The sequence below is a fragment of the Sinocyclocheilus anshuiensis genome, unplaced genomic scaffold, assembly GCF_001515605.1.
Source record: "Sinocyclocheilus anshuiensis isolate Anshui unplaced genomic scaffold, SAMN03320099.WGS_v1.1 scaffold392, whole genome shotgun sequence".
Lineage (NCBI taxonomy): Eukaryota > Metazoa > Chordata > Actinopteri > Cypriniformes > Cyprinidae > Sinocyclocheilus > Sinocyclocheilus anshuiensis.
The window spans coordinates 4,681,685-4,693,474 of NW_015557091.1; the positions used below are offsets into that span (position 1 = coordinate 4,681,685).

Genomic DNA, 11,790 nt, shown 5'->3' on the forward strand with positions numbered 1-11,790 from the left:
TACATAATAAATATACACAGTACACATACATATATTATGTAAACAAAAACTTTCATTTTGGATGTGATTAATCACAATTAATCATTTGACAGCACTAATTATATTATATTAATTATATTATATTTATTTTATTTATTATATTGCATTGTAAAAAAAAAAAAAAGAGAGGGATAAGTAAAATAATATCCCACTTGGTTTTGATTAAGTCAGAGAAAATTCAAAATTAACTTACTAATAAAATTTAAAATATTTAAAAAGGGAAAATAAGAGTCTATTTTAATAACTTATTATTATAACTTATAAATATATTCATCTATATACATATGTTCCTCTTTTTAAATTGTTGTATAATGTCCAGCTATTATTGCAGATTTAAAACCTTAAAAATGTAAAACAAAAAAAAGTATTTTTTGTAAAGAATATTTAGTGCTGAATAAAAATAAATAATAACATTATTATTATTATTACTACTACTGCTACTACTATTTAAACTGTTCCACATATATATATATATATATATAAAACATTTATACAAAATCATATTTGATGTGCCAAGTGAAAATACTGCTGCCGAATTGTGCAAAACTTTCTATCGTTTTTGTTTTCACCCTCAAGCTTTCATACGTGGACGCAGAAGGCAACTCGATAAACATGGTCCAGATGACCTTCCTCAAACTACTGACAGCCTCCGCCAGGCAAAACCTGACCTACAACTGCCACCAGTCTGTCGCCTGGCACGACGCCACTACGGACAGCTACGATAGGGCACTACGCTTCCTCGGCTCCAATGACGAGGAGATGTCATATGACAACAACCCCTTCATCAAGGCCCTGTCAGACGGCTGTGCGGTAAGTCTTCCATCATAGATTGAAATATGCATAATTTAAATATGCAACGCACATTTCTGACTGTCCTTCTCTCGTCCTGTAGATGAGGAAGGGCTACGGAAAGACGGTACTGGAGATTAACACTCCCAAGATCGATCAGGTTCCGATCATCGATGTGATGTTCACTGACTTTGGGGATCCTAACCAGAAATTTGGATTCGAAGTTGGTCCAGTCTGCTTCCTTGGCTAAAAAACACAGAAAAAGAAAAAAATACCAATAACTTGGCAGGGTAGGACGGGTTAGCGCACGAGTCAAGACTTTTTTTCTTGATCTCATCAAACCATCAAGCCCCTGTTCCTGCCACATGCAAGTTTTGAATTAAAAAATGGGGTAGCGAACACGTCTTACCTTGTATGTATGTATTATCCAGGAAAATACTTGTTGCCCTTGTAGGGCAAGGATCACATGAAACCTGCTATGGAACGAAAAGGTGAAGGACAACGTCAAGCCAAGGCAATCGGTGAACCTGGGAGGCCCACGAGACGGAGAAAGGGAGGACCTCTCATCCGGAGTCTATCGGTGCAGCGCAAAAAAAAAAAAAGAAATTAAAAGAAAAAAAGACGACAACAATGGTGCTTGTTCAAAATACAAAAAAGAGGTGCTATGAGAAAGAGGATGTATTTTAATAAAACTGTAATTATTATTTTGTACATTATTGTTGCTTCTGAATCCACTTTCAAAACTTGCATGTGTATCACAGTTGCATCTGGCTCTTAATTTCCAAATCCCTCACAAAGGTTTATAAGTTATAGAACTGAATAAATAAAGAAATAAATAATGATATTTTGTGGATGAATACTGTGTACTTATTATTAAGCAAATAAAAGACGGCATTCAAACAGTTCCCTATTATTAATTGTAATGTAAGTCCTTTGTATATATTGACCATCCCAAAGTCGCTCGCAGTTTGGCCCACTGAACACCTCGAGGAAGATTCAACAGCACATGCAACGCAACTAATGTTGTCTCCTGTGCTTGATTTAAGAAATCTTGCCATTCATTCATTCACTTTAATTTAATTTTTTTGTGTTATTTGTTTTTTTCTCAGTTGTAGATCGGTCGCATACCTCAAACTATCTTGAAAATAACCATACCGATGCAAGTATGGTGTGCCCTGTATATAACTTGGTTATACAGTTAAGTTTATATATTTTGGGTGGGGATATTTTTTTTTTTTAATGGGAAAAATACATATCTGTTAGGCCTCTTTTTGTTCGAAACCTTCTGTGAATGCAAAGGCCTTTTCGGTGACCCATTTTTGTAACTAAAATGAGAAATTGTTCTAAATGTGCTTTTTATGGTTCATTTCATTATTAAAAACTGGATTCCAACCAACCATGAAACTGAGTTGTGGATTGTTTGTTTGCTTCGTCAAGTCAGACCGTTTTATTGTCTGTTTGGTATGTGCATTTGTGTGATTTTAATGGGTTTTAAATGACAAATGGCATCTGACCGATACCTTCAGTTTGAAAGATGCCATTTTAGTGCCAATAAGTGAGCTGTAATATCCCAAAATTGCATTGGTTAAAATAAATGCTTGCTAACTCATGCATAACACGTTGTTTAATTAATTACTTCCTCGTATCATTTATCATGCATTACAGCTCATTAGCAGGTCATCTGGGATGTCTGAACAGGATGAGAACAGCGTGTTTACTTCAGAAAAGCTTTCATACTCATTTCATACGGGTCCCTCTGGCTCCTTTCCTAATCGAGTGCTGGAAGCTACCCAATCTGATGGTACCTACACATGGAGTCTCATTAGGCACTGCGTTTAATATGAAAGCCCCATCTCCATTTAAGAATAAGACCTCTCTCTATCCACTGTTTGATGTCTGTGTATCCTCACCGGTTAGATCAGCAATGAATTCTCTGCATTATTATTGGACATCTCTATTCAAGCTTTCAAAGGAATGCCAATTTGATATTTTTCTTCGGGCAAAGACTTTGAGTTTGCCATTTCACCATGAGCCTTTGTGGCAGGCATTCTCTGCTTAGCATTTAAAAAGTTTTTCAAAAGATTTGACTCTCTCTGGAGGAACTCCATTTGAGCAGCATCTCAAGAACTTTTCTGCATGACAGGGATTCAAACGACTTAAATATATGAGGTACGGTGTTACATTTGGTAACTGTGACTTAAAAACATAACACATTAAGGGGAGAGGTGTTATAATTGAGCAAATTCACTCTCAAAACTTGTCTGGGAGGTTGGTTGCCTAATCAAAGACTGGTAACCTCTTTATAGTCAAAATAAAAGTGAAATGGTTTTCTCAAAATATATGCTTAGTCAACTTCACAAACCTAAAGCGGAAAATGCATAAAAGACCATGTGCCTGTGGGAGTGTGTTTTTGTTCTTAAACAGCGTAAGAGTCAAAGCAAATATCTATGTTTAAAGCTTAAAAATCAGTTCACGCTCTCTTAGTGGAGCTTCCAGGAAGCCGTTCCTTCTCTGTGTTATTGTTTCTGGTGGTTAGACATTGTACATCCCAAGCACACAACCAAGACAAACAATGAAAACGCTTTTTTTCCCCCAAGAAAAGACAGCATTTTGGGGGGGAAACCTTAACAAACTGGTTGCTCACTTCACATGTTTTTTTTTAATGGTAATACATTTTTCAGTTATCTGACTGCACTTTATCAAAGTATTTTAAAATTAATAAACTTTTACTTTACTAGGATCCAAATCTTACTTTGTCACAAAGCACGTCTCTTACTTACTACACTACATTTAAAAAAAAAGATACAACTATACAAGCCCATTTTCTCCACTGAATAAAAATTATGTTATAGTTATATCTCACAATTCTAAACTAATAATACCTGTAAAATATATAATTAAAAACAATAATTAAAAAAAAAAATCTAAACAATATCAGAATTGCCAGATGTTAAAACTCGCAGTTTGGAAAAGTCCGAATTGTAAGATATAAAATTGCAATTGCAAGAAAAAGGTCAGAATTGTGATGTTAAAAGTCACATTTACCTTTTTATTTTTTTATTTAGCGTTTGACATTAAAAACAGCAATGAACATTGCGAAACATGTTTACACTGCGAATGTAAACAAATGTAAATCAGAATTGTGAAATATAAACTTGGAATTGTGAGGAAAACAATTTGAATTCCGAGTTTATATGTCGCAATTCTGATTTTTTTTCCTCTGAATTCTGAGTTCACATCTCACAATTTGAAGTTGTTGTTTTTTACACCACAGAAAAAAACTACTTTTCGCAGCATTTTCCTCAGATGCAAAAAACAAAGTCTGAATTGGGAGATATAAAACTAGAAATGCAAGAAAAAAAGGCACAATTACAGTTTAATTTTTTTTTATTCTGTAGCAGAAATGGGCTTGCACTGAATGATTAATCCGTGAGTTCGAATTATCCGCTTACTGATTCAGTGCATGTTCTGGACGTCTTAAGTTAACAAATCTCTGAAAAATAAGCCAAAAGTGATTTTTGGCTAAGTCTAAGCTATAAATGTGACTTTACGTCGAAAGTCAAAGCAGACAGTGATTGGTTGGAAACACCCTTCTAAGATTCAACAGATCATTACTGTTTGATTGACACATGTATCATCCAATCACAGGAAGATGTGACTATAAACCCTACCCCCCATCACCTGCATTGCTCTGCTGGATGCATGGACACTTGAAAGATGTAGTTTGTCTAATTTGTTCCAAAAGATATACCATAACAGAGGTGTTTGCCTGTGTTTTGTCTCATCACTTCATCAGTAATTACCTGAGCTGTCCAACAATGAAAACTTTCAATTAATTCTCTGCATGTGCTGTCTTTTGCAGCTTTATTGTGGAATGGGGGAAAAACACCCACACTTCTCTCTTCAGGGGCTGTATGGGACCTGCCTGTCTCTTCTCCGTCTCCTCAAAGGCAGATGAACAAAGATCAAACAGGCAGGCCAATGGCATTAACTTTGAATATTCAAGCTGCATGGGTACAGAGAGACGCCACGTAACTGCCAGCCCATAATTCCCTCAAAAGGAACGCTAAGCCTCAAATCATAAAACAGCCACCCATTTAAAAAAATAAAAAGCAGGAGAGTTTCCGTCGCTGTCAGTCAAGGCAATCCTCAAAGAGAAAAGCTGAAAGAAGAGCAGCAGATATTCTGAATTGCTAAGCTAAAAGGTAGCCGTGCATTAAAAGGACTCTAAAGCGAACTTAACAAGAAATTCAGCATAATTAGGATGTTTCATAACTACGGCAATGAGGACATGAAGCTCTATGCAGGTAATTAAGTCTGGCTATTAGAAAAATGCACAAGCGGAGAGGTGTTGTAAAAGCTACACTGATTATGATGGGAAGTACAGCAGGTGGTGTATGGATTTGCAGCCATTTACAGAAATTAGCATTTAACGCCTGGTGGGCAGATGTAATTGTACACATAACCTTCAGAACTTCATGGCCACTAACATCTCGACACTGTGAGAGACATAAGCTCTCTGTATATAATGGTGGTTGGGCTTTATTGCTGGCTCACACCTTTACAGGCCTGACACTGGAATATAAAAATTCCTTTATAGTTGAGGGTATCAGAATTCACAGGCAATTTGACAAACAGTCCAAGCATGATTTCATATCAGTGCAGAATGAAAACTAGACTATTACTATTGTAAAAGTGACCAGGGCTAGTTGTCGCACAAATCTGTAACCATGAGGTTTTGAGTCAAAAGTCCAACAAAAGCTTGTTTTGTCTTGTTCAAAATCTGATATCATGTCATTTTTGCTACAGATGTTTGGTAACAACGTGATCACCAAATCAATATCTACTACTGGACTACTTTCTTACGGAGTGGATTTCGTCGATTTAGAAACTTACATTTTAAACACAATATTGCCATTACTTTGCTTTAAACCACCAACAAATATAGTTTCAAACAAAAGTCTCAGCAGAACAATTGCAGCACTGAATAATACAGTGTTTTAAATCAATTGGTTAAGTAAATGATTCAATGACTCATTTATAAAGACTGGCTGTTTCTCAACAAACTAAGAATGCAAAGAACAGACTTGTATTCTCATGGAGACCAATGATATTGCCAGGCTACCTTGGAAGAACGAACTCGGAAGGACCTAAGGACACAGAATGCATCTTTGTGAGAACTGAGATGCACTGTGATCTTGTTGCTCAACTGAACGTCGGAGCACATTGTAAGAACTGGCCAAAAGTACAATAGATACAACATACCATCACAAACACGTCATAGCCTATTAAAACATTTACTTTCTTATTATTATGGATAGACATTATTTTCATATTATTTATATCTCTTTATCATGTGTATTTGTTACCTATGCTTTGTCAATGTTAAGATTTTTTTTAATATGTCAATAAAAATACTACAAGCTTTCTTCAGGTCTTTATCACAAAATTATGCAAAAGAAATGTTTACTTTCACGAGCCGTCATTTATTTACGAGTTTGCAGCGGGAATCTCTTGAGAAAGAACCAGAAGTTTAAAGCTTACAGGCTTTCACCCGCAGCGTCTTCTGGGATTTCTAATGGTTTGATTCTCTTAAGTCAACATTCGATGCATTCTCGATAACAACACATCTGGCCACTGAAACTGATTTTCAGCAGTTGATGACGACGTAGTACGAAAACACAAGGATGCAAGATTGCTTAGGAATGCCAATTGAGAAGCAGCCAGTCACTTGTTTCTACATTTTTTAATGAATCGGTTGAATGACTGATTCAAATGATTCACTCAGTGAGATGTAACTTGCAGAAAGAGTCACTGAAAAATTTCCAACACTAATGCATACTGACAGTCTGCCTCAAACTGAAAATTGTTTCATTGTCTAAAGATATTTGAAGATTGCAATTTAAATGTACATACTGAAAAGCCAATAAATAGTTATTATATATACATATATATCTGAACCTCAATGCTCAAAATAAAAAAATAGCCAAATTCTGATGAGTCTACTGTAACATCCAGACACAAGTGCAACTGGTCTGCTGTTTATTGATCGTGTGATTTGAGGCTGTTAAGGGTCAGGGCAGCTAAGTCTGTGAGACTGCGAGTGTGCGTGGGAGGAGTGGGGAGACCAGCCAATGGTTTTGTTTAGTGGGGGAAGACTTGCTAATCTCCTTCACCTGCCCCGTGTTCTCATGTGGACAACGAATGAGTTTAATGGGTGGAAAAGTGTTCATTATGGCAGAGGCATCGACTAATGAGCCGTTACTGCTCAGAAGTGTCATTAAGATCCAAAGACAGCATCTGATCTTTGAACTACACTGTAATCACAGCTTTTGTGTACAACTTAGAGTGTGTGATAGCATTGGTGTACGTGTGTGTGCATGGCTATGGTGTCCTGCACCTATTATTTTTGAGGCAATAACGGTCTTGGTTCACTTGGTGCTTTGTGCACGTTTTTAAAAACATTTTTAAATAGTTCCAGTTTTAAACAAACAAACAATAAACGAATAAAGAAAAATTGCAGTTGAACTTATAAATGTAAAGAGGAATGTGATGTCAAATTTGAATGCAATGTAAGTCGCTTTGGATAAAAGCTCTAAAATGCATAAATGTAAATATGATACTTCTTTCTAAATTAACTGATTAACTCACCTAAATTAAACTAGTTCATTATGTGACAAACAGTAAAGCAGGGTTATTATAGTTAACTAAAACTAAAATTAAAACCATAAAAAATATATATTTTAGTTACATTAAATAAAATAGCCTAAACTTTAACTGAAATATTTAACAAAAAAGTGCTTCAGCTAAAACATTGAAATAAAAATTAATAAAAACATGCAGACATAAAGAAACAAAAACTACTAAAAATGTCAAAAATATACACAACAAAATGACTAAAACTTAAATGGAAATAAATAAAACTGAGTCAAAATATAATGTATATGTAATGTATATGATATTAAAATAACACTACAACAACAAAAACAACATTTTAGTTACATTAAATAAAATAAACTGAAATATAAAAAACTTGCTTCAGCTAAAACAAACATTGAAATAAAAATTAATAAAAACATACAGACAGAATTTTTTTTTTTTAAACTACTAAAAATGTCAAAAATACACAACAAAATTACTAAAACTTCAATGGAGTCAAAATACAATGTGTATATGTAATGTATATAATATTAAAATAACACTGCCCTGGAGAATGTCTGTTTTTTTTTTTTTTCACTTCACACTTCGCACCATACATGTTATTATGTACATATTTGCTTGCATATATGACACTTTTGAACTATTTATTTTTTGCATATTTTTGTGTTTTTTGATGAATGAATGAATGAATGATTCAACCCATTTTTTCTTAATTATTAATGATTCTTGTTTTTCTTTTTTTTTTGTAAGTTCTATTCAAACTCGCTTGAACCAAGGGATCTTCCCTTGTTTCAAAGTTGTCTTTTCCAAAGTTGATGTCTCTGCAACATGGTGTCCGCACTCTCTCATCTCAACTACTTTGAGTACTCAAGGATACCAAGTTCGAAATGTAAGAAAGACACTGACAGTGACGTGAATCTGGCAGAAAGTGAGCCCTCATCACTTGTTTGTCTTTCATAGCGTGCACGAACATCAAGGGTAGAGCTGAGACAAGAGGCGAGGTGATCAGAGAAAGAAGAAAAGCGATGCTGAACAGGGCCCGAGGCGCTCTGCGAGGTCTCCCTCTCTCAGAGACCTGAGAGACTGTCAACCCAGAGCCCCACTGGGCTGCCTTACAAAGACACCCCAGCATTTGAATAAGTTCAATCAGGTCCTGCTGCCATGGAATGTGACGTGATGCAGCAGAGTGTCGAGGCGAATAACGCTCAAACCTCCAGCCTCATCCAGCTCAATGCTAGTGGCCCTCAGAAGATGGTCAGTGGCACCAACGGGACGGGGCAAGCACTGGCCGCGCAAAGGACAGGTGAGAAGATTGTGTTCTCCAAGAGAGGAGGCGTATCACCTGACATCTACGATCAAAGAACGAATCAAAAGACAGGGAACTGAGAGCCCATGTAGGAGGATTCTGAATGCAAAGTGGCTCTCATCATAGAATATTCTGTGAAAAGATGTTTTATGGATGTTTCAAGGATGTCCTCTTGGGCTGACTTTTATTTGATACAGCATCAGTCTTTACAAAATTACACTCGCCCAGAAAGTCGATTTTTTTTCAAGTGTTCCAGGAACCTTATGATGGTTTGGATCCTATTTGGAAGAAAATAACCCCACATTCCAAGTTGGTTTGATGCCAATAGAGGAAAAATGGACTTCTGGGCCTCGGCCAGCAGTCAATACATAACATTAAAGTTACATTAAACCCATATCAACGGCCTAAAGATGAATCAGTGGCTAGTTTTAGACTGCCTGACTGATGAAGTTAAGACTCACATTAAGAAACGGCACAAAAAGATCTAACGTGATGTGCAGCAGAGAGAAAGTGTTATTGCATCGTCTCAAAGCCATTAAGCCAGAATCCAGCGGTTATTTGACACTGCGAGAGGGAGCCGTGCTCCATAGATCGGTATAAATCTTCTGCCAAGCCTGCTGCTATCCAAGTGCTGTTGGAATTGATTGGCTGAATTATTGATGACCGTGAAAGGCTGTGTTTAGATGGCTTAGCAATTACTGCTATCTGTATTAAGAATTAAACAGCTCTGCTCAGTGTCATTAGCTAAAATTGTTCTTTGGAAGTTGATTACTTCACAACAAACACAAACAGTTTTAAGTCGACATGAAACAGCATCTGCAACCCATTTTCCTTGTGTAATGACATACTTAAGGATTTTCACTGAAGAAAGCACAAGCCCAAAAACAATGCCAAAATCTTTAAGGTTTTAATTATGTTTCAGGGTAAAGTTTTTTTGGTTTTTTTTTAAATACCATAAATTATGAATTCATAAAAATTCATTCAAATATCGAATTTAATTTAATTTAATAATTGTATTATTTAATTGTATTATGTAATTTAATTTAATTTAATTTAAATATACTCGTTATAGAAAATGTTTCTATGAAATTTATTTTTGAATAAATAGATTGGACAAAAAGCATTGCATCATTGACCCTCTTATTTATTTATTTATTTATTGCCGTTTGCTGACATTTTACAATTTCATACTTAAGGATTTTCACTGAATAAAGCACAAGCCCAAAAACAATGCCAAAATCTTTAAGGTTTTAATTATGTTTCAGGGTAAAGTTGTTTTTTTTTTTTTTTAAATACCATAAATTATGAATTCATAAAAATTCATTCAAATATCGAATTTAATTTAATTTAATAATTGTATTATTTAATTGTATTATGTAATTTAATTTAATTTAATTTAAATATACTCGTTATAGAAAATGTTTCTATGAAATTTATTTTTGAATAAATAGATTGGACAAAAAGCATTGCATCATTGACCCTCTTATTTATTTATTTATTTATTGCCGTTTGCTGACATTTTACAATTTATTTAAGATAAATAAATGAGATAATGTCAATTAAAAACGGAAGTCATTTTAGAGGTGGAGGTAATCATTTCACTTAAATAAAAGGTTTCAAAAATAAACTTTTTTTTTTTCTTTTGATAAATGTGCACTGATTAAACATGCACAGTAAGTGTATAGGGTCAAATGCCATTTTAAATACATGCGACATTGCACAAAGCAGTTTGAAACTCTACTGTCTTCTGACTATTGTGAAGGACTTTCACTTTTGAAACAAAAAATAAAATGATATAATTTCAAGGAAGAACAGAATAGTGTTCTCAAACTCATTTCCAAGAACAATTATATTGACCTCACCTGAATTATAGTTTGCAAATGCACAGGATGACGAGCATTTACGTGAATTATGTTAATGTGCACATGTGGTATTTATGTGAATACCAAACCACAGCAGCCACAGGAGCGTCTTTCTCAGCTTTAACCACCGACAATCACAGGGCATCTTCCAGCCCTGCTCATGTTAAAAAGATTAGATGGCTGATGAGTACACATCCCAGACACAGTTATGTCAAAGGAGGCAAACTAAAAATAAAAATCAATCAGTTGTGTATCGCAGACTGTCTGGAATATTTTATGGGTTTGTGTATGAATGACTCCCACGGCCTCAATTTTAGTATACCGCTGTGTCTAAACTGCAAGCAAGCAAAGTGACAACTAGATTGCTCCCATTTTAATCAACAATGCTGTCTACGTCACAATGCTTGCAGCTTGATTATAATGGGAGCGATATAGGTTGTGTCAATTTGTATACGTTTACTATGCAGTGAAAGTACAGTATGTGCTTTTCCGTGTTGGGAAAGTACACACTTTTGAGCACAAAGGCCCATTCATACCAAAAACGATAACTGTAACCATATTATCGTCCACACTAATGCATAATATTCTGTTTGTTATCAGCATGCTGCAGTTCTGTTGTCTGTCACTTTAAATGCTCGAGTTCTTTAAAGGGGTCATATGATGCGATTTCAATTTTTCCTTTCTCTTTGGAGTGTTACAAGCTCTTGGTGCATAAAGAAGATCTGTAAAGTTGCAAAGACTAAAGTCAAATTCAAAGAGATAGGTAACACTTTCTATGAAGCCCGTATTTATAATACATTATAAGGGTATTCTTAAGGCATTATAATGAATGCATAATGCATTATAAAAAAAACGTATAATATGTTGTATCATCTCATGAATATTCATAAGAACAGTTTTAATATATTATAATATTTACTTATTTGTGGTTATAGCTTTTAAGAGGATGATGATTTATAACACAATGAACACATTACATCCACTTTTACAATGGATTACATTTCTCATAGCTATAATGTATTATAAATACGGGCTTCATAGAAAGTGTTACCAGATATTCTTTATAAAAGTTAAGAAAACTTAACTACCTAAAACGGCTCGTTCTAACATGCCCCCACATACCTACGTCACTAT

At 34.9% G+C, this 11,790-nt stretch overlaps 2 protein-coding genes across 2 annotated transcripts in view; both read left to right on the plus strand.

Annotated features, from left to right (window-relative positions):
• The window catches only part of col11a1a (collagen, type XI, alpha 1a), a 78,609-nt gene extending 77,144 nt beyond the window's left edge, over positions 1-1,465 (plus strand). Inside the window, exons 66-67 of the mRNA XM_016472165.1 lie at positions 616-849; positions 932-1,465. Coding sequence (XP_016327651.1) covers positions 616-849; positions 932-1,078 — 381 coding nt within the window. The 3' untranslated portion in view covers positions 1,079-1,465. The remainder of the gene's footprint in view (positions 1-615; positions 850-931) is intronic.
• Positions 1,466-11,136: 9,671 nt separating this feature from the next.
• Positions 11,137-11,790, plus strand: part of LOC107677210 (noelin-3-like) — a 30,815-nt gene continuing 30,161 nt past the window's right edge. Inside the window, exon 1 of the mRNA XM_016472022.1 lies at positions 11,137-11,147. The gene's annotated coding sequence lies outside the window, so the exon portion shown is untranslated. The remainder of the gene's footprint in view (positions 11,148-11,790) is intronic.